Below are 23,453 nucleotides of genomic sequence, written 5' to 3'. Positions count from 1 at the left end.
TGAGCCCACTGGGCATGTGCTCTGATCAGGAATCAAACCATGACCTCCTGGTTCATAGGTCAATGCTCAACCACTGAGCCATGCCAACCAGACTGTATTGATTTTTAAAAATAAATACTTGTTTGTTTTAGAACATTCATGTGAGAACTTAGTTTTATGAGAGAACATGATAATAATTTAAGCCCAAATATAAATAAAGTTATGAGCCATCATTTCCTTGTTATAAAGTTAATCATGGGAATTTAACATTACTTAAGAATTCCTTTGTTAATACCAATGCTTTTCCATGGTTGAATCAAAACATAATGAAGCTGCCAAGAACATGTACTTACCTTTACTTTTTACCTGAGGGAAAAATCAAATGGAAGAAGGCATGAAGTACTGGCTAGACACTCAGGAAACTTTTCCTCTTCCTGTGGAATACACAGGAATAGGAAAAACTTCTAAGATAACTATTTAACCAAAGTGTGCTGGCAACTCTGAAAAGTCAAGCCACTGATGTAGTTATATAATAGAATTACTCTGAGAAAAACTGGGGATTTCCTCACTAAACGAAGACATGCCATTCTATTTCCACTTAAATAACTGAGAAGAAAAAGTGCAAAATTTACAAATTACAGCATAAATACGCCTATCACTTTAAAATTTTGGATACAAATCTGTTATTTTAACTCTCAGATAAACATGTGACTGTGTGACCATCCAAAACTATCTGGATATAGATGTATTAATTTGATTAAAACAAACAAAATCTAAACATCAAAAACTTGAGATCTGCATGTGATAATTTCTATGGATGTAATTTAAAAAAATAATGCCATTACTTTCCTACATAGTTCAAAGAGTAAAAGCATAAGCATAAAAGCTATTTTTTTAAAAAGCTGCTGAGGAAAGACAGGAAGAAAAAATGTAGTATGGAATGATAAGGCAACCAGGTCAATATGTTATGATTATTTAAAAATACATCAACACCTCTTTAGGTACCATAAAATCTGTATTGGAAATAATAAACTATTTGGTATTCATAAAAATTTGTCTAAAACCTGTAAAAATGTACAAAAGTTACCAGAGGGTTAATTGGAATATCAATCACCTAGGTAAGTATATAAAAACTTTACCTTACCTAGTGTGTTGGAGCTAAATATATGGCATTTAAATGCATCTTTATGTATATTTAAAAACTTATAAACTTCTGAAAAATAATTTGAAATTGGTTTGAAATTTAACATTATTTACAACTTACACATTTTTTTTTTGTTGTGATGGTGATGGCGTTTTTGATGGTCTTCCTCGTCCTTTCTGTGGTATGGATTGTGTGGATTCAAGTGCACTAGTCTCAGGAGATTCTGCTCTGCTTTGGAGAAGACCCAAATGTGGATAGCATCAAGTTATGATTTATAATATAGTAACTAAATATATGCAGTTTAGAGTTACACATACTTACTTCTGTTGTGCTCTCTTTGAAGTTCGGTGCTGTTTGCTTTTTGACTTCTGTTCTGTGTTTCCACTTTGTCTTTCCTCTTCTTCCTCTTCTTCTACTACTGAAGGTCCAGATTTTTTTTTGCTTCCTTTTTTAGAGGTTTTCATTGTTGGTTCTTCTTTTGTTGTACCTCCTCCAACAAGAGGTTTTGGTGGTCGGCCTCTTTTACCTTTTTTTGGTGGACTATTCTGTTCATCCTCATTTTCTAACATATCTTCTTTGAGCCTCTTTTCCTCAGGCCATTGTGGCTCATCGGACTCTGAAGTTGTATGGCCTCTCTTCCGTCCACGCTGACTGCTTTTAGGTTTCTGTTCTTGTACCAACTTAGTCAGGTCATCCATACCTAATTTCTCTTCTGAATCGGTGGCTGATGTTTTTTTCCGGCTTCTAGGTTTGTCCAATTCAGACTAGGAATAAAAATCACAATTTCAAATATAAAATTGTTAGTAAGCATATTTTGAATGAAACAAACAAAAAAATCTATTATGTACTTTTGTCATAAAAATATACCTAAATAAAGAATAGAGTTCTGAAATATATCAGAACCACAACTTTACTTGCTTTTATTATTAGTTTTATAATTTAAAAAATTATCTGGGATTAGAGGGTAATCATTTATTTTTACTTAAGCTAGAAAGCCTCAAATGGAAACCTCTCAAGACCACTATTTTATTAAATTATAAGTTTTAACAAAAGGCACATAAAAAGAACATTCTAATTCAATGCTTGAATAATAGATGGCTATATTAAAGTATAATGGATCAGTTTTGATATTCGAGTAATTCTAATTTTACCACACAGTATATAGTAAGACATAAAATACCTACGTTATATATCATGCTTTACATATCATAAAAGGACTTTTTTTGGTTTTATAAACAAAAGTGGCAAAATATAAAAGTTAAACATTTATTAGATTTTGAACACATTTCTGAATCAAAGATACTGCTTTATCGCAGGTAACAAAAATAATTTTACAAGTCAGTGACTTTCAAATGTATATATATAAAAGCCTAAGTGACCGAACGACTGGTTGCAATGATGTGCACTGACCACCAGGGGGCAGCCTCTCAATGCAGAAGCTGACCCCTGGTGGGTCAGTGCACTCCCACAGCCAACCTCCCATGGCCAGCCAACCTCCGATGGTCCCTCCCCTGCGCTGGCCAGCCCCAATCAGCCCCAATCATTGGCCAGGCCAAGGGACCCCACCTGTGCATGAATTCATGCACTGGGCCTCTAGTTTAAAATAAAATCCTAGTCTAAATTTGGAGAATTTATGCATTCACCAGCAGACAGAGACAAAAAATTCTCCAAATCAATGAAGAATAGTATGTATGAACATGTATAATGCTCTCCATATACACAAATACAACATAAAACACAAATATATTAAGTTTATAGTAATAAGTTAACTTCCAAAGTTTGTACCAAGTTACATTCTTGAAAATCACTGAAAACAAAAATGATCTACCTGTAATTTTAAAATGTTTAATTAGTTGGTGCATTTCCTATTTGTGAACTGCCTAATTATGTCATTGGTATTATACCCTTTTCCATTTGTTTCCTGGAGCCCTAATGTTTTAATCTATATTCTTTTCCAGTTCTGCATATTTTAAAATTTTGTTAACTATTTGTTATGGACTGAATTGTGTCTCTACAAACTTCATTGGTTGAAGCCACAACCTCTAATGTGATGTATTTGGAGATAGAGCCTTTAAGAGGTACTTCAGTTGAGATGAGGTCATGCGGGTTGAGGCTCATATGATGGGATTAGTGATCTTATGAGATAACAACAGTGCTCTCTGTCAGTATATGTCTTCATCATGTAAAGACACAACAAGAAGGTGGCCATCTGCTAACCCAAAAGAAAGCTCTCACCAGGAACTGAATTGGTCAGAACTTTGATCTTAACTTTCAGAAATGTGAGAAAGTTAATTTCTATTGTTTTATGTTACCCAGTTTATAGTATTTTGTTATGGCAGCCCAGTCAGACAAGGTAACATTATTTGTTACCTTGTTTTAGAATAGGATATGAGACGAGGTTGTAAACTGCTTTTTCCTACTCCCACCCCCAAAGAGACATTCAATTCTTTCAAAATTACTGATTTGTAATGCTTCCTTTATTCTTTATTATGTGTTAAAAAGTAATGTTTGGGGGTATTAAAACAGCAGCACAATATTTTATTAATCATAACTATGTTTCTGGTTTGGTTGATCTTATGATTTACTCCTCTTTTTTTAATCCATTTATTCTTTCACATGGAGGACTTAAAATCACACTGGAATTGTAGTTATATATTAATTTAAATACATATTTTTATTGATTTCAGAGAGGAAGGGAGTGGGAGAGATAGATAGAAACATCTATGATGAGAATCACTGATCGGCTGCCTACTGCAAGCCCCCTACTGGGGATCAAGCCCCCAGCCCAGGCATGTGGCCTGACCAGGAATCAAATTGTTCATAGGTTGATGCTCAACCATTGAGCCACACAGGCTGGGCCAATTATATATTAATTTAGAAAAAATTGTCATTTTTTTTATTTTTTATTTTAAGGAATAGTTTACTGATTTTTAGAGAAAGCGAAAGGGAGATGAAGAAACATTTATGCGAGAATGTAACATTGTCAACTTCTTCCTGCACACCCCCCACCAGGGATTGGGCCAGCAACCTGGGCATGCATGTGCCTTGGCCAGGAATTGAACCGGCAACCCTTTGGTACTCAGGATAATGCCCAACCAACAGAGCCACATTGGCTGGGGAAAAACCGTCATTTTTTAAATTCATTTTTTCTATGAAGGAACATAGCATATTTCTTCTCTTTGTTCAAGTCTTCTATGTTTCTCAGTTTTTGGTATTTTCTCCACAAAGGTTCTCACTATTTCTTTTTAAGATCACATTTAGATCTATCTGTCTGTCATCTCTCTATCTAATTTGGTTGTTGTAGTGGTTAGTGGGGTGAAGTCAATCCACTTTCCCCCCCAGTGTATACCTAAAGAAAGTAAAATCAACAGAGTGAAGTTAGTTATGTATATACATATATACAGATACCTGGCCACCATGCTAAACTCTTAGTTTTTCAATTACTTCTCTAGTTTTTCTAAGATTACAAAAATAAAAATAAATTTCTCTTCTTATTCATTGTCATACCTTTACTTTTATTTGATGTCTTCTTGAAATGAACATTCTAGTACAATTTTAAATAATAGTGGTGACAGCAGGTTGCTTGTTTTGTTCCTGACTTTTCATAAGAATGCTTCAAGTATTTTGCCATTAAGAATAATAACTTTGACTAAATCATTCACTACTAATTTAAATAGACAAAATTTTTAGCATGTTAGGGATTTATCCTTTTGGAATTAGTTTATTAAAAGTTCATCTGTGAAAATTTATGTCTTCTTTGGCATGATCTATGATTCTCTTTTTAGCATTTTTCTTATTTTGTTTATTAATATGCTATAACATATTAAGAGATTTTTTAAGCATTATATTATTCTTGCATTCCAAGGAAAAAAACGACCTACAAATGATTGGTTTTTATTTGTTAGTTTATATTTAGTTTTTATTTTAATTTTAAAAAAATTTTTCCATCACCATTTATCCCCTCTATGCCTTCTTCCCCCTCCACCCCCACAATCACCACACTATTGTCTTATGTCCCATGAGTTCTCTCTTTATTCCTTTTATATAATTAAAAATTAACTGTTGTTACTCAGAGATGGGAAGATAAAAGAAATATACATTAAAACTAAATTTAAAGTGTCATCTCAAAGTTTAAATGCTATAATTAACTTGGATGTCCAAAGATCTGAAAGGATGGCTTAATTCCTTTATGCTCTGAAAAAGGTTGGTGGTAAAAATGAAACAATGCCTGCTTTCTTGAGAGTACCATAAAATTAATCTAGTTTGCTAATGCCCTACATTCTCTAATTTCTTTTTCATTTTGCACTACATTGTTTTAAGAGCAAACAGAGTATAAAACTAAGGCTAGGAGCAGGAAAATGTTACTTGCAAAACTATAATTTTGAATATAAATATATATGGAGAATTCCTTTGACATTTAATATCAATATGAAGCTAGGAATAGCAAGGGAGACAGTACTCTTTCACTATGATTTATTGATATTAAAATTAAAGTTATGTCTCATAATTCTCATCTCTCTGAGGATATTTCAGTTGAAACTAGATTAATAAGTTTCTAGAACTTTTGAAAATGAATGCAATGTTGCACAAAGGACAGCCAAAGGTCTTCATTATAATTATACAAATAGATTCCAAAAGGACAGAAATTCAAAACTGTTCAATGAAAAATAGGGACTGTATTTTTGAATTGCTTCCTAAGGTAAAATTAGATGTGGGATTTACAGAATAACAAAAATAAGAAGAATTAATCAAAACCATGCTTCCCAAATTTGAGGGGATAAGAAAGAGCAGCATGTGGATGGGGGTGGCCTAGCTGATGTTTCCAATAAATGAAAGAAATTATAAGCTCTCCTCCACTAAGGCATTTCCAAGCACATGGTGACCAACTCTCATAAATGACAATGAAGGAATTTTTGCACTAAATGAGAAGTAGGATTAGAAGACAAATACCTTTTCCAATTCAAGGATTTTCTTCTATAAATCCAGGTAACAGCATTCCTTTCTGGCTAAGCAATCAATTTTAATTCTAGTTTGCCGAAATTTTTAAATAGCCCATAAAAATCAGAATTTACAGATAGATAGTAATGATTTAGTAAGAATTTTAGAATTACAATTTTTTAAGCGGAAAGATAAACAATCTGGCAAAATAAATTACTGGAGAAACTTTAAAAGAACTGAAAATAAAAGTTCTTGGCTATGTAATGTTGGACCAGTAAAAGACAAGCAGGGCAATATTACAGGGGTGGGCAAAAGTAGGTTTACAGTTGTGCGTACACAAAACAAGAGTTTATTCCTGTATTATTATTTATTTATAAATTATTGTCTTCTTCTGTAAACCTACTTTTGCCCATCCCTGTATTTCAGAGAAAGCAAAAGCAATTATTTTACTAATAACCTTCCACCTGTATTAATTGAGTAGATTGAAACACATTAACTTTTATTTTATGGTAATCATTAATAAAAATATTAATCTTTATAACAACAATTCATTTGGGCTAACTGACTTATTCTGATAAACCTTACCAGCTAAGTATCCACATGCTACAGATAAAGCTATCAGTTATCTTAAAAAGTTTAGAGCTAATCTAGAAAATAAAGATGTACCCTATTATTAAGGCCATCAGGTTGTGTTGAAATATATAACTACCTTCTGTAGCTGCACCAAAACTACTAACTTTGTCTTCAAATGACATTTATAAATTGTATCTATCATAACAGCTATCATTGCTATTAAGATTTTAAAACTAAACAAGGACTATATGAGAACTGTAACAATTCCGACCTTTACTAGAAGTTTATTTAGTAATTAAAGGCTCAAGAAATCAACTAAAATGAGGGAGCCTTTAAATACCATCATTTTATTTCCTTTCTCTAAGGCTAATTCTAAATTTATTATGTTTTTTTAAAAAGCAAGCAAACAAAAAACCAGCAGTCTGAGTATAGAACTGGACTAGCATGTTAGAGTCCAAAGACCTGAAGAAAGAAGATTACTTAGTACAATAACAAAAGGCACAAGAAATTCAATATACTTAAATTACATGGTAGAGGATAATCATAAACTCAAATTTGTAATTAAAATCTTTAAAACGAAATCATGTCACCCTGGCCAGTGTTGCTCAATGGTAGAGCCTCAGCTTGTGCATCAAAGGGTCTCCGATTCCATCCTGAAACATACCTGAGATTGTAGGTTCAATCCCCATCCTGGTCAGGGTGAGTGTGGGAGGCAATGAATCGAAATGTCTCTCTCACATAGGTGACTCTCAAATGTCTCTCTCTCTCCTCTCCCCACTCCTTTTCTACCTCCTCTTTCACTCTAAATGTCAATGGGAAAAATATCCTCGGGTAAGGATTAACAAACAAACAAAAGAAAATCATGTCAAATTTGAGAGTAATGTTAAGTAGTTTTAGTGTAAAAATTATTATTTACAGTAAAATGATAATAATAATAATGATAAAATCAAACCAAATAGCTCACCCTTACAAGATCAGAGTCGTCTCTCTTGTCACTTTTTTTCCCCGACAAAGGTGAAGACATTGTGTAGTCCTCATTTTCACTGTGGTCCATTTCAGAACTATCAAGCCTTTTAATATAATTTATAATTGTTATTACAATCAAATAACCTTAAAAGCTTTTTCTGTTCTCTAATGCAGCTTTATAAAATAAAGGTTCATTCCATTCAAAATGTATTGGTTTTATTCTATCATACTTAGCACTAAATCAACAAGCAAAGAAGCACATTTAATTAAAAAGGAAAATAAAAATATCACAAATTTATCTCTTTCCTAATTCTTTTTAAAACCTAAATTCTATCTTGGAGTGGGAACATAAACTAAATTAAGACTTTTCTTATTAGCAAGTTGGATTGGCCTACATTACAATCTACCCTGTCCCCTGCTTCTCCTTTTTCCCTAATTCTTTTTCTTCTTACATTATCACCCTCTAATACACTAAAAATTACTAGGTTTATTATCTACCTGACTACCTTTTCCTGCTAGAATGTAAATGTGGATCTTTTGTCAATTTTACTTACCAATGCATACTAATGCATGTGGACTAGTGCTTGGCACAGAGTAGGCACCCAATAAATACTTGTTAAATAAATTAACAGCACATTTTTTCATGCATTGGTATGTCTTCTATCTGGTTTTAAAACCCACTGAAACATTACTGAATCCTGGATTTCAATATCTCGCTAAGAAGCTACCCTGAGTTCTAGACTCACATATACAGCTGCCCACTCACTTGAATTTATAATAGGCATCTGAACCTTACCACAGCCAAGATAGTTATTTGGACACCTCCTCTTTTCCCCACCTCTCCAAAACACACACACACACACACACACAAACGCACACACGCACACGCACAGCCTGTTCCTCCTCAAGGACTCTACAGCTCAGTAAAGGGCACCATTATCTCCATAGTTATTCAGGCAAAAAGCCAGGATACACTTTAAATCCTCCTTTTCTCTAGCTGTTCACAACTAATCCATCAAGCAAGACCACTTTGATCTGGCATCAAAATAAATCCCAAATTTCACTATTTACCATCTTCTTCCCTCTTTATCCCTTCCCTAGAAGACTATTAGCTGACTCCAAACTGGTTTTTTTGAAATCTCAATCCTAGCTTCTCTATTCTCCAAACAATCAGAGCAGTCTTTTAAAGAGCAAATCAGATCACTAGACTCCATAACAATATCTTCCAGTTGTACTTAAAAATCAAAACCAAATTTCTTACATTCACAAAGTCTAAATATAATCTGGCTACCTCTCAACTTCATCTCTAACCATTATTATCATTCCTACTCTCCAACCAAACCATCTCAAACACACTTAGCTAATTCTCTTAGAAAAAGTTCTAGTGAAGAGATGGGATTGGATGAAAAAAATGACAAGATAAGATTAGTAAGAGTGAAAGAAAATTTAACCAAAGTATATTGAAAAAGTATAGCATAAAACCAGGAGTCATTTGTTTTGAGTAACAATGGGAGATGAGGACAGACTAACATATAAACTATCTCCGTGGTCGGCAAACCGCGGCTCGCAAGCCACATGCGGCTCTTTGGCCCCTTGAGTGTGGCTCTCCCACAAAATACCACAAAATACCACGTGCGGGCGCACACATACAGTGCGACTGAAACTTCGTGGCCCATGCGCAGAAGTCGGTATTTTGTGGAAGAGCCGGTATTTTGTGGAAGAGCCACACTCAAGGGGCCAAAGAGCCGCATGTGGCTCCCAAGCTGCGGTTTGCCGAGCTGCAGTTTGCCGACCACTGAACTATCTTAAAAGCAAACAAGGGAGCCAATTAAGATTTCTGAGCAATGGAATAACCTTAAACCAGCAGCATTTAAAAAAAGAGCATCTAGCAGTGATATGATCTACATAGCTAGAGGAGTAAGGAAGGGAAATAGCCAAGTATAACAATTAAAGAGAATGAATGAAATGATAACAGAAAAGAGAAGAATAAAACACTGTAGGGAAAAATAACTGGTAAAACTTAGCAGGGGGGAGAGTCAAGGACAATTTTGATGCTCTCAGTCTAGATGAGTAGGCAGAGTTCGATCATCTATGATTATAACCAGAAATTCAAGGAAAAAACCCCAATAATTTAGAAATTAGTTGCTGAAAATGTTTTGGTCATTTTAAGTATGAGGATATTCACTAGTAAATGTTCAAATGATATGTGTGAAGAGTCACTTAGGTATAAGCCACTAATATACATTAATATAGAAATCTTGAACAAATAAGAGCTATAGATATTAATTCTGTTCTACCTCTATTGTATTATACAGTGGAACCTCGGTTCTCGAACTTAATTTGTTCTGTAAGGCTGTTCAAGAAGTGATTTGTTCAAAAACAGAATTTTTTCCCCATTAAAAATAATGTAAGTTGAATTACTCTGTTCCAGACCACCAAATGATTCCCTGTTTTAACCTTTCCTATATTCAGCACATGTCTAACATACTGTTTAATCTGTAAACACACACTTCTTTTCTTAATTTATAGAACCACCCCATACTAGCCTTAAAAAAATCACTTTTAGCACTCATTCCAGGGGTGTCTTTCAGGTCAGTATGCAGCATTTTTGCTTGTCTCAGAATGCTGTCTCTTGCTAACTACTTTTCCTTTATCCAAATCAACTTCAGTTCTACTTCTATAATTGCCTGTGATCACTGCTTCTTTCACGCCCTTAGCAACATTAGCACTCCTTATGGCCTCTATGTTTTTAAAATTGTGCTAATTGTTGATTTCACCAGCAATAGAAGCATTCTCTCCTTTGTTGCCCGAGAGACACTTTTCCTCCCACTGAGGTATCAGCATGAAAGGGTTGTCAGGTTGAAAACCAAAGTTTGGTTGGACAAGCAAGACATTCTTTTCTGTGAACAACTCGGTCAAGAACCAAATTGTTTGAGATGGGAGATGTTCCAGAACCAAGGTTTGACTGTATAACATTTAAACATTCATTGTAAGGGAATTGGTAAGATACTTCAGAATGTCTCCTCCTTCCTCTACTAATTGGTTATGAACAATGCAAAAGACAGCATAAAGTCTTCCACAATAACTTAGCAAAATCAATAAACAGTGGCAGTTTAACCCCGTATAAGGCTCTGCTGCCAACTAAGGATGTACTAAGCACTATGCTAGAACTAGAGAAAGTGTAAAATGTGTTTCCTTTTTGCTTTCTTCAAACAAAAAGTTTATACATGCACATACTAAAAATAAATTTAAATCATACCAAAGAATATAAGATGATCTCCCCGCCTACACTAGATTACATCAACACTATTAAAATGTGATGTATTCTTTTAAAAAACTTTCTATGCATATATAAGCAAATGTAAATGCAATTCCTTTTTAAAACTCAAAAATAGCCCTAACCGGTTTGGCTCAGTGGATAGAGCGTTGGCCTACGGATTCAAGGGTCCCAGGTTCGATTCCGGTCAAGGTCATGTACCTTGGTTGCGGGCACATCCCCAGTAGAGGGTGTGCAGGAGGCAGCTGATCGATGTTTCTCTCTCATTGATGTTTCTAACTATCTCTTTCCCTTCCTCTCTGAAAAAAAATCAATAAAATATATTAAAAAAATAAAACTCAAAAATACATAACACTGTTCTTATTCTTTGTCTTTTCACTCAATAATGCAGGGGTCCTCAAACTACGGCCTGCGGGCCACATGCAAGTACAAATATTGTATCTGTTCCCGTTTTGTTTTTTTACTTCAAAATAAGATATATGCAGTGTGCATAGGAATTTGTTCATAGTATTTTTTTAAACTATAGTCCGGCCCTCCTGAGGGACAGTGAACTGGCCCCCTGTTTAAAAAGTTTGAGGACCCCTGCAATAATGTATTGTCGAAACTCTTGATATTATCTCCTACTTCATCATTTTTAATGACTGTGTATTCAACTGAATGGACGCCTTGTTATTTAACAGTTTTACAATTGCTAGACAATTGGATTACCCCAAAAGCTAGACTATGAAAGGCTAAGATGGAGAGCTTGACTACCAATGTTAAATGGTATGCGTTGATTTCCTTTTCACTCACTGACATTAAATGTTTTCGGTTACATTATTTTAGATCTCATAGCTTTGTTGGAATCCTTAAAAAAAAAGTAGGTATTTCTTATGTACTTACCTCCCTTTTATTCTTCCAGGAGAGCTTGGGTTTGAGCTGCTGCTTGAATTGCTCACAGTTTCCATTCGTGAAGATTTTGTCTGAGATTGTTTGCCTGCTGATGCAAGCGGCTTATTAACAGCTCCTAGAACATTGGTTGCTTTAGGCTGAAATGAAAAATGCATTATCTCTATTAGATTAAAGCCAAAAGAAATTTAAAGGACCATAAATAACATCTCTGTCAAAGTATTTATATACAAATCATGAAAAAAATGTGCCTATTATGTAAGAATAAATTGGATATCATTTGAACAAATAAAAAACTATAGGTAGCAGAACAGTCAAGTTTCTTAGTTATTTCAAAGCTTACATAGAAGTGAGAACAAATCAAATGTAAAACAATGAGAACAAATTATTAGACTCTTGCTGTGGAAGGACAGAAGATGCTTTTTCACTTTAAGATTCTTATCTTGATATTATAGGATAGATATTTAAAGATCAAAGTCTCCAAGGGCTTTATTATAAAGCTGAAAAGTAAGTTCATGTATCTTAGCTTACATCTATATAGTTAATATAACTATTTCTTACTAGCAAATGGAAGATACCTAATAATTAAAATTTCTTACTTAAAATATACCAATGTTTAAAGATACAAAATAACATAATTATACCACTAATGAAACTAAAATAAACTACCACATAAGAATTGAAACAATTCTCAAAACATACTTTTCCAGGAGTGAAAAACGATTTCATTTCTGGAGGCAGATAATTTTTGGTGTTACTGAAGTTCTACAAACAAGGGAAAAAGATGTAGTTAGTGAATACTAAAACACTGTACCTATGAGGGTCAAAAGCTAAGAAAAGCCAACAGCAGCTTCTGTTTTGAAATACATAAAAAGTTCATACTTATTAAAACTAATCAGTTAAAACACAAAATTTCAGTTATTGTTTTTAAATAATATACTTGAATTAATCTTGTACCACACAGACTCCTCATATCTTAATCACACCAAAGTGAATGCTTCAAAGCAGACAATAATCACTTTCAGCTTTTGCGTGAAACTACAAGGCCATTCTAAATTTCTATACACTATATTAAGACCTTAATTGGTATTTTGATTAAAAAAAAAGAGACATTGCTGGTTTCTATACTCTCAGTTACTCAAAAGTCAAAGAGAGATTCTTGAAAACACCTTTTATATCTCATACAATACTTGAGTTTTATGACAGTGGGAACATTCTTGTAGCATTTCAAGGATCTTGGGTCTATTCCAGTGTCTTTCTCCACTTGTTTCCTCATACTAAAGTAAATCCTAGATTTTGCGGACCTCGATTTAACAAACTTCGGATTTAACTGACAAAATTTCCAGTCCGTATGTCCTTTGTGAAAATTAACACCCTGTTAATTTTAAAATGCTTTTAAACAAGACTTGCTTATAATTAAATTAACAGGTTATTTTTGTTATTAATTAACTGCTATTTTCAATAAATCTTAGAGTTGGAAAAAATACTGTAATAATTTTGCTGACATAAATAAATGTTATTTATCTACAACAACAGTCTACAGATTTAAATCCAAGAGTCACTGGTGGCAAACAATATTCGGGAATGATTAGCACGTGATCACACCACATGGCACACGATAACTGGTTCTGTTGTTGAGTGGCGTGACTTTCTGCAGCAGTTTTAACACAGGCCAGCCAACATTCTGATGTGAGCTAAACCACACCGAGCCGTTTACTCACTGTGGCTGGTGAATTCACGCATTTACTAGACCTATACAGTATAAACTTAAAATTAGAGTAATACATATAGAAAACTTTTCTATGAAGTTAAACTTTTCATATGTAATTTTAATTACACAAATCTGTCTACATAAGTAAAAACAGGTAAACTAATTTGTCAATTTTTAACATGCATTCAGAAAACCTACTTTATTATATAACTGAATTTTGGGTTTAATGGACACCCCCTTGTTGAAATTAATCTGTTAAATTGAGGTTTTACTATAGTTGCAGATCTCAATCAAGAGCTCTAACTTCAGACTGTATCTCTATCACCATTCTCCTCCCCATTTGGATCAATGGCCATTAACTCATAGATCTACATGCTTTGATCACATTTTTGTTGTGCTCTCAGAGTGGCATAAAATTTTGAACACAAACTCTGGATCCTACTAACTAATCTCTGAACCTTATTTGTGCCCTCTGGTTTGGTCCATATTCTGGTCTTAAACCACATTATTAAGATCTTTCCATAACATTAGTAGTGGGTCAGCTCTTGATTCTGCTCCTTCTTGATCTCCCCACAACCAAGTACTGAGAATACCTTTTACTTCAACTTACACAAACAAATTCTAAAATGACTACCTTGTCAGGTTGAGTGAAAAACCGAGCTGGTAGTACTGGGTCTTTAGGAGATTCCAAACTGTATGTAGTGCTCTTCGACATGATGATATTCATGGCAACATCACACACAGTATACAGTTTCTGCAATGGTATTAAAAAAATTAGGTACTTAGATTGGCATCCTAAAGTCTAAATTGTAAGTAATTCTAGAATATGTACTTAATATGCACTTTTTAATGCAACAGTGTAAGTTTAAAATACACTATTGTTTTCATTAGTTTACTAGTAATAATATTACTATTAATTTTATATTAGTGACTATATTAGTACATCTAATTATTACTAATTGAAATACTACTGATTATTTACTACTAATAGAAAAGACTGACATGGTGTACAAAATACTACAGGAGTTCCATACTCTATACTCAAATGCTTAAATAGATAAGGAATCGTAATTATTTACAAAGAATTACATACTTCATTCATTTTTGCATCATCTGGTCCTTGGGCATCTTTTGTTTGTTTAATATTTTCTACCATCTTTCTGATAAATGCATGACTGTTATTTTCATTTTTAGCCATTAATATTTCTAAAACAAACCAAAGACATCTAGAAAAATAAAAAAATAGAAAAGAATAATTTGTTGTTAAATACAGATATAATAATTTTAAATATTAATATAATGAATGCCAGGAGTAGAAAAAATTAAAAAGAAACAGCTCTAAGCCAATAGAGAAAAAATATGTCACGCATACATATCACAACAAATCAGTAATTAAAATGTGAGTTCATAAGAAACCCTCTCAAAGTCTCACTAATTTTCCCAGGGTGTCAGGTTAAAAAGGAATAAATGGTGAAAAGAATGAAGTGATCTTAGCTATTATAAGAAAGGAAGACTACCTAAGGGAATAACTGGGCCATGAATAAAATGATGCCTCAAATATTCAATATTGACTGTAGTTCCAATTGGAAGTCTTCAAGAAAATATAAATACCTTATTTAATAATTGAGAATCTTCAGTAAATTAGAGAGAAAAAAGTCATGCCTGACAACTGCACATACTATCCTTGCTTAAACATGGAGAAATTAAAATAAGGTTTCAATTTTAAAGTTAGCTCAGTTTTAAAGTTAATTACAAAAAAAAATGTATTTAAGAAAAAAAACACAAAGGGCTCTGTCTCTATATTACACTGTCAGAATGTGACAGTTATAGCACAGAGGAGACAAGTAATGGGAGAACAAGAGAGAAATGTGAAGCAAGATATCATTCTAGAAGAAAAAAAATAATCTTTAAGATCTCGGGTACAGAATAAGCTTTTCTGAAGTGGCTTTCTCAAAGACTAGAGATGACGCATGGCTGTATTTGGGAAATTTAGAGATATAGCTAAAAATGTATAGTAAATTCCAAAGAGTATTTTATCTATTTCAAAAACTAATTTTCTATGAGAAAGAGGAAATGCTAGAAGTTTTCATTAGTTATAATTACTCTAACAGGATTAACTTTGGGAGAACTACATATTTTTAAAAAACAAAAACTTTGGTAAGAGGGTAATAGCTTTTTCCCTTCCCAAGTTATGAGTCATTTGACATTATACTAGTCTTATAAGGACTTCTCTAAACTCCATTATATTTCTCTATTCTGCACACAGGCATAAATACTCTTTTGGCCTCTCAATAGTAATCTTTGAAAAAATTACAACTGTCATTAACTTTATTTAGAAATGTCACCAATGAAGTAGTGAGAGTGTTGGCTGGTTATCAACTTAGTCCGTTATTAAATTAGACCATTCTTTCTTTCTTATAAAGAAAAATAGTGTCTGGAAAAAAAAAGTGCTTACTATGTGAATAAAGGAGAGTATTACAGTATTACTTCACCCCACATGAAAATCTATAGTTTCAGAAGAAAGTAGAAAAAGATAAGAACTGTAATGGAAACTTTTAATGGATTGCTTCAACACAAAAGAAATGCTAGACTGGTAAAGAAACAGAGTAGTATACAGTAATTATGCTAAATTAAATATTGGAAAATTATATAAGAAATAAAATACAGAGATGGTATGGGGGGAAAAAAAAGAGGCCCTGCCGGTGTGGCTCAGTGTCGTGTCACCCTATGAACTAGGAGGTTACAGTTTGATTCCTAGTCAGGGCACATGCCTGGGTTACGGGCTTGATTCCAAGCAGGGGAGTGTATAAGAGAGAGCCAATCAATGATTCTCATCATTGATGTTTCTCTCTCTCTCTCTCTCCCTCTTCTTTAATCTCTGAAATCAATAAAAATGTTTTTTAAAAAAATAAAAGAACAAATAAAGGAAAGAGACCTTAAATTCCTAAAGAATAAAATAAATCAAATAAACTAATTATAATTAAGGTTCCATTATCAGCAGGAAAGGGAAAAAACTTTCTGAAAATATGAAAATAGGATGAAAAAAGTCTTACTCTTTAACATCTTTAAGTTGTTCAATATCCTGTACTTTGACATAATCTGGGTCATGTGCCAAAAGGTGAATTGTATATGGAACAACATATTCTGGTAGAAGAGATAATAATTTTTCTGAAAAACAAACACACACACAACACACACACACAAACAAAACAAAACATCCAGGTTAGAAAACCAAATCTTATAACCTTCCTCTTTATCTCTCTGATTCAGTATTTCCTACATCCCAACAGTACCACATTATGGCTAAAAGAAAAACATATTGAAATAGTCAGAGCTAAGATATATTATAAATTAAACAGTTTATTCATTCATTCATCATATACAATAGTGAAATGCCTATTAAATGTACTATATGTTGTGGTTACAAAGACAATTATTTCACTTTTCAAATGCATATGGGAAAAAGTGACTCAAACAAACTCTAAGACTAAGAAACATAAGATCTCTTTTTCTTATTATGAGCAACACTATGTTCAACAGTGCCTTCCTTATAAGCTTATGAGCAAAATTAAAAACTAGTAAATATTTCAGAATTAGTGTGACACAAAAGCAGAAAGTAAAGGTTTTTGATACTATCTGAATCAAAGTAAAAGTATTTGATCCTATCTGTAACAGAAGAACTGATACAAAAAACACACAAACATAAATAAGAGTTTCTAGGACATTTTAAATATCAAAGAAACATTTCTTTTAGTTTAAAATATCTTTATACAGGGTGGGACAAAAGTAGGTTTACATTTGTGATTATATGAAACAGTTTTGTGGTTTTCTTAAATCCTCACATGAGGACATGTTTTCATTGATTTTTTTGTTCCTAGAGGGAGGGGCGGGGGAGAAAGAGAGAAGAGGAGGAGGGGAGGGAGAAAAAGAGACACAGAGAGAGTGACTTTGATGTGAGAGATAAAAATCGATCAGTTGCCCCTGATATGTGCCCCATTGCAGACCGGAGATTGAATCCTGAACCTTTTGGTATACAGGACGATGCTTCAATCAACTGATTCACCTGGCCAAAGCCAGAGTTTATTCTTGTATTATTATGTTTTTAATTATTGTATTATTTTCCATGTGAACAACTGTAAACCTAATTTTGCCACACCCTGTATTTTAACTTTGATTAGCATATTCCATTAGACGTTAGAATTGTAATCCTAATAGTTTAATAAGGTTATTATTCAAAAAGACCGAGATTCATATTTTGTACAATCTTTTTATATATGCTATTTTCAAAATAAAAGTTTAAATTATATGTTCAACCTAGAGTATAGTAATGTACGTGTCAATAAGGCACCAAGTTCTATTTCTATTCCTGAATTCAAAGAGAATAATTTGTGTGTAGGATCTTTCATTTTAAGGAAGGTATAGGAGGAAAAAATATCAAGGTTCAAAATTCAGTGAAATTCAAATTAAATTTTTATCAAATATTTATTGAGTGCCTACAATTTTTCAGGCTTATTTTAAATATAAAGATGAAGAAGACTAGACAAAGCTCTCATACTAAGGCATAGAGACAGAAGCTATCCTTCGATGTGGTAGATGCCCTATGACAATACCTAACAACTACTGACTACTACTTTTTGTTTGTTTTTTCAAATCTTCACACAAGGATATTTTTCCCATTGGTTTTTAGGTAGAGTGGAAGAGAGAGGGAAAGACAGAGAGAAACATCGATTGGTTGCCTCCTGCTCGAGCCCTGACCAGGCTTCGGGCCTGAGGAGGAGCCTGCAACCAAGGTACGTGCTCTTTTATTTTTTAATTTATTAAGTTATTACATATGTGTCCTTATCCCCATATTACGCCCATCCTAAGGTATGTGCTCTTGACTGGAATCAAACCCGGGCCCTTTGATCCCTAGGCCAACACTCTACTCACTGAGCCAAACGGGCTAGGGTCTGACTACTTTAGAGCATGCAGTATGCCAAGTGCTTTATATACGTTAACTTTTTTGTTGTTTTTGTTAATCCTCACCTGAGGATATTTTTTTCATTTATTTTTAAAGAGTGGGAGGGAGGGAGCGAGGGAGGGAGGGGGGAGAGGGAGGGAAAGAGAGAAACATTGATGTGAGAGAGTGACATGGATTTGTTGCCTCCGCACAGGAATCACACCTGCAACCCAGGCACGTGCCCTTGACCAGAAATCAAACTGCTGACCCTTCAGTGCAAGGATCAGCACTCTAACCACTGAGATTCCCCAGCCAGGGCTATATACATTAATTTTTTAATACTCATAACAACCATAAAAAATGAGTATAATTAAACCAATTTTACAAATAAAGAAATTAAGGCTCAGATTGTTAAAATAACATGCCTAAACACAAACAGTAAATGGCAGAGGTGGGATTTGACTCCAGAGCACGCATTTTTTTCCAAGATGAGGAAGAAAAAAAAAAAGAATTCCAATGATGGTGTAACTCCCAAACTACATTTTAAAGGACTCAAAAGATGCAAACCATGCTCCTTGATTTTGTCTGTCTGGAAGGGGAGGCAACTTCCAGGTAGTGTTGAAAACAGAGAAAAAGATGGCTGTACAAATTTCAAACAATCCAGAGTACAAGAAGCATAGGACTTATAGTAAGGAATGGCTAGGGAAAAGCCTAAAACTCAGGTTGAGTGTAAAACTCTAAAGGGCCATGTTAATGAGTTTAAATTTGATCCTATGAGCAATAAAAAAGTCAATACAGATTTCAAACATGATAGTGATATGATCCAATGTGTTCTAGAAAAATAATTTTGATAGCAGTGTGGCACAACTGGAGGTGGATTAGTGGCAGGGGAATTTATAAGAGGGAGGCAGACATGTACACACTAATCCAAGAGAAATATAGCAGGATAAAACAGTTGAGGAGAAATGTTCAAGATATCCAGAGAAAGAATTAAGGATTTGGTGAATGAAGAGAGGGGGAAAAGGTATGAAGAATGTCTCCGATTTTTAACTTGGATAACTGAATAGATTTTAATTAAATAAAAGTCAGAGAGACACAAAAGCTAATAACATGGATGGGGTAAAGTGAGCAGTTGGTTGAGCACTGTCCCTGAAAGGTTGCTGGTTTGAATCCAGAATGCCGGTCCTGCACATGCCGGCTGTGATGAGAATAATCAACAAAGACCAGAGACTGGTAGATTTTTAAATAAAAAGATCATACTCTGACATATACATTTTACTGTTCTATTAAAAGCACCTCCATCCAATGTCGCTGCTTATGTCCCTTGGCCATTTCGTCAGTTGCATAGATATGAGTGGATATTTAGATACACATGCATGTCTATTTTAAAAATAAACTTTAAAGTTGAAGCTATTATTGAAAAACAGTAATACTTATTTAATGTGGGCTAATTAGAATATAATAAATAACAGATACATCACTTTGTGCTCTATAAAGAAAATTGGCAGGCTGGAAAAATATACTTTCCATTTTCATATGGGCTTACCACTAACAGCTGCATGCTGCTTCAGATACTCGCGTCTCACATTTATATTTTTTACCAGACACTGCCTGGCGTGAGCTCTTCTCTCTTTTACAGGATCTTTTGCACAAAGAGCACAGATTGCCATATACTCAAGTGGAAGTCGTAATCGGGAAAGGCCTTTGTGAAGTTTCTGAGCAAATACTTGTCTTACTTGATAGCATTCATCCTGTGAAGACATCATTATTCTACATATTATCACATGGCAGCAAAGAGTAACAAATTCAGATATAAAATGTGCTATATCAAGTAACCAGACCAGTGAACAGCAGCAAGTTTATTCACAACCACTGCTTCAGCTCACAAGACTGGAATGTTGTGACAAGTTAATTTCAAGGTTGAAGTATTTACCCGGACTCTAATCACTACCAGTTTAGAGGTGTCAGAAAATATTGAATGTACTCTTAAAACAGATAAAACTCATGAATATCAATCCATCCCATGTTAAATAAGGTAGGAAGAAAATAAAGTTTAAATACTCTCTCATATGTAACTTTTTCATTTACTGAGCAAGGTGAAATTTTAATCTATACATTTTATTTCTATCATTTCAAAACTATTTCAGCTAAAATGTACAACTCTGAAGGCAAGAGTTACTAATCACTTTCAGAAACACCTAATTACTTTTTGTTCTATAAATGAACCAATCTGTTCATTATCACTGCACCTGATTTCCAAATACTTCTCCATCTCCTAAATCACCCATCTCTACTCTCCAAGCTAACTCCTCCTTACCTAAAGAACAGCTCCTTTATCCTCCAGAAATCACTGTGTGATTTTTATCCTGCATCCACCTGTGCTCTCTCAAGCACTCTGTGTACATCTCCAGCATAGAAGTCAGAATACAGTATTAAAATGACTGGTTTATATGTCAGTCTTTACTTACTCAGTTCCTCATTCCTTGAAGACATCTTTGTGCTTCTAAACCTAGCACAGCATCCAGTACATAGCTTATCAGATTTTTTTCTAATCTAGGGAAAAGCTCAACATGATTTGTTTGCTCTTATTTTTAAAATTTTTATTATAGAAAGTGTTACAAATGTCGCCTTTTATGACACTGACCTCTTCTAGCCCGCCCCCACCCACTACCCAAGGCCTTCACCACCCTATTGTCTGTGTCCATGGGTTATGCATATAAGCGTACATGTTCTTGGGTTGATTTCTTCCTATCCATCCAACCTCCCCTGACTTCCCTCTGAGGTTTGAGAGTCTGTTCCCAAGTTTCTATGTCTCTGGACTTATTTTGTTCATTGGTTTATTTTGTTCATTAGATTCCATATATGAGTGAGATCATGTAATACTTATCTTTCTCTGACTGATTTGTTTCACTTAGCATAATACTCTCTAAGGTTCATCCACGCTGTTGCAAATGGTGGGACTTGTTTCTTTTTTACAGCTGCATAATATTCCATTGTGTAAATCAGGGGTCCTCAAACTTTTTAAACAGGGGGCCAGTTCACTGTCCCTCAGACTGTTGGAGGGCCAGACTATAGTTTAAAAAAAAACTATGAACAAATTCCTATGCACACTGCACATATCTTATTTTGAAGTACAAAAACAAAACGGGAACAAATACAATATTTGTATTTGCATGTGGCCCGCGGGCCGTAGTTTGAGGACCCCTGGTGTAAATGGTCCATGGCTTTTTATCCACTCATCTGCTGATGATGGGCTGTTTCCAAATCTTAGCTATTGTACATTGCCCTGCTATGAACATAGGTGTGCATATATTATTTCTTGTAGGGCGCGGCTATAGGGTTAAGGCTCAGACTGACCTGTTGGCAAAGCCACAAACAAGTCCCAGCTTAGAGGGCACAGTCCTCTTAGCATAATTAGGCTTGACCTTATGATGCTCCCTAGATTCTTCCTAGTAGCTAATGGGCTACGGGAGGTGCAGTAAGTGCTGCCAAAACAAGTGAAACTCACAAGAACATTGTAACTGTGGTGACCACTACCTTGTTTACCTCTGGGTATAAAATAAAGGCTTAGCTTGCCTCTGGATCTTTCTCTATGGCCTCAGCCAGGCACAGGAAGATCCACCTAGACCAGTGATGGTGAACCATTTGAGCTCGGCATGTTAGCATTTTGAAAAACCCTAACTTAACTCTGGTGCCGTGTCACATATAGAAATTTTTTGATATTTGCAACCATAGTAAAACAAAGACTTATATTTTTGAAATTTATTTTATATATTTAAATGCTATTTAACAAAGAAAAATCAACCAAAAAAATAAGTTCGCGTGTCACCTCTGACACGCGTGTCATAAGTTCGCCATCACTGACCTAGACCCAGCTTATTCTCTTTGTCATTTCTCCATCCTTTCTCCGTCCTCACTCAGGCTTGTGAACTCTTGGCTGAGCTGGCTCGGCCCAATTTCTGATTGGTGTTTCTGATTTCTTGGGATATATTCCTAGAAGTAGGATCACTGAGTCAAATGGGAGTTCCTTTTTTAATTTTTTGAGGAAACTCCATACTGTTTTCCACAGTGGCTGCATCAGTCTGCATTTCCACCAGCAGTATACTAGGGTTCCCTTTTCTCCACATCCTTGCCAAAACTTGTCGTTTGTTGATGATAGCCATTCTGACAGGTGTGAGGTGATACCTCATTGTTGTTTTGATTTTCATCTCCTGGATGATTAGTGACTTTGAGTATTTTTTCATACCTCTTGGCTTTCTGTATGTCCACTTTGGATAAGTGTTTATGTAGGTCCTTTAGCCATTTTTAAATTGGATTGTCTTCCTTTCATTAAGTTGTAAGAGTTTCTTATATATGTTGGAAATTAACCCATCATTGGATGTATCATTGGCAAATATGTTCTCCCATGGAGTGGGCTCTTTTCATTTTGTTGGTGGTTTCTTTTGCTTTGCAGAAGTTTTTTTTATTTTGATGTAGTCCATTTGTTTATTTTCTCCTTAGTTTCCTTTGCCCTAGATGTATTGGTAAATATATTGCTACATGAGTTGTCTGAGATTCTGCTGCCTATGGTTTCTTCTAAGATTTTTATGGTTTCATGAGTTAAGTCTTTTATCCATTTTGAGTTTATTCTTGTGTATGGTGTAAGTTGGTGGTCCAGTTTCATTTTTTTGTATGTACCTGTCCAATTTTCTCAACACTACTTATTTAAGAGTCTGTCTTTACTCCATTGTATGTTCTTGCCTCCTTGCCAAATATTAATTGAGCATAATGGCTTGGGTTGATTTCTCGGTTCTTTGTTCTGTTCCATTGCTCTATATACCTGCTCTTGTGCCAGTACCAGGTTGCTTTGATTATAGTGGCTTTGTAGTGTAACCTGAAATCTTGTATTGTGATTCCTCCAACTTCTTTCTCAAAATTGCTGCATCTATTTGGGACTTTTTTTGGTTCCATATAAGTTTTTAGAGTGTTTGTCCTAGATCTGTGAAATATGCTGTTGGTATTTTAATAGGGATTGCATTGAATCTATAGATTGCTTTGG

General features: G+C 34.4%; 1 protein-coding gene across 1 annotated transcript in view; it reads right to left on the bottom strand.

The window, feature by feature from the left end:
- The window catches only part of PDS5B (PDS5 cohesin associated factor B), a 265,811-nt gene that overhangs the window by 14,549 nt on the left and 227,809 nt on the right, over positions 1 to 23,453 (bottom strand). The window contains exons 25-33 of the mRNA XM_081083029.1: positions 19,962 to 20,166; positions 16,530 to 16,644; positions 14,570 to 14,702; positions 14,111 to 14,230; positions 12,468 to 12,530; positions 11,760 to 11,905; positions 7,599 to 7,704; positions 1,445 to 1,887; positions 1,244 to 1,354 (exon numbers count right to left, since the gene is read on the bottom strand). Coding sequence (XP_080939155.1) covers positions 1,244 to 1,354; positions 1,445 to 1,887; positions 7,599 to 7,704; positions 11,760 to 11,905; positions 12,468 to 12,530; positions 14,111 to 14,230; positions 14,570 to 14,702; positions 16,530 to 16,644; positions 19,962 to 20,166 — 1,442 coding nt within the window. The remainder of the gene's footprint in view (positions 1 to 1,243; positions 1,355 to 1,444; positions 1,888 to 7,598; positions 7,705 to 11,759; positions 11,906 to 12,467; positions 12,531 to 14,110; positions 14,231 to 14,569; positions 14,703 to 16,529; positions 16,645 to 19,961; positions 20,167 to 23,453) is intronic.

The sequence above is a fragment of the Myotis nattereri genome (genome assembly GCF_964212035.1).
Source record: "Myotis nattereri genome assembly, chromosome: 2".
Taxonomy (NCBI): Eukaryota; Metazoa; Chordata; class Mammalia; order Chiroptera; family Vespertilionidae; genus Myotis; species Myotis nattereri.
The sequence above is the reverse complement of the archived record's forward strand: the minus strand, read 5'-3'. Positions and strand labels throughout refer to the sequence as shown.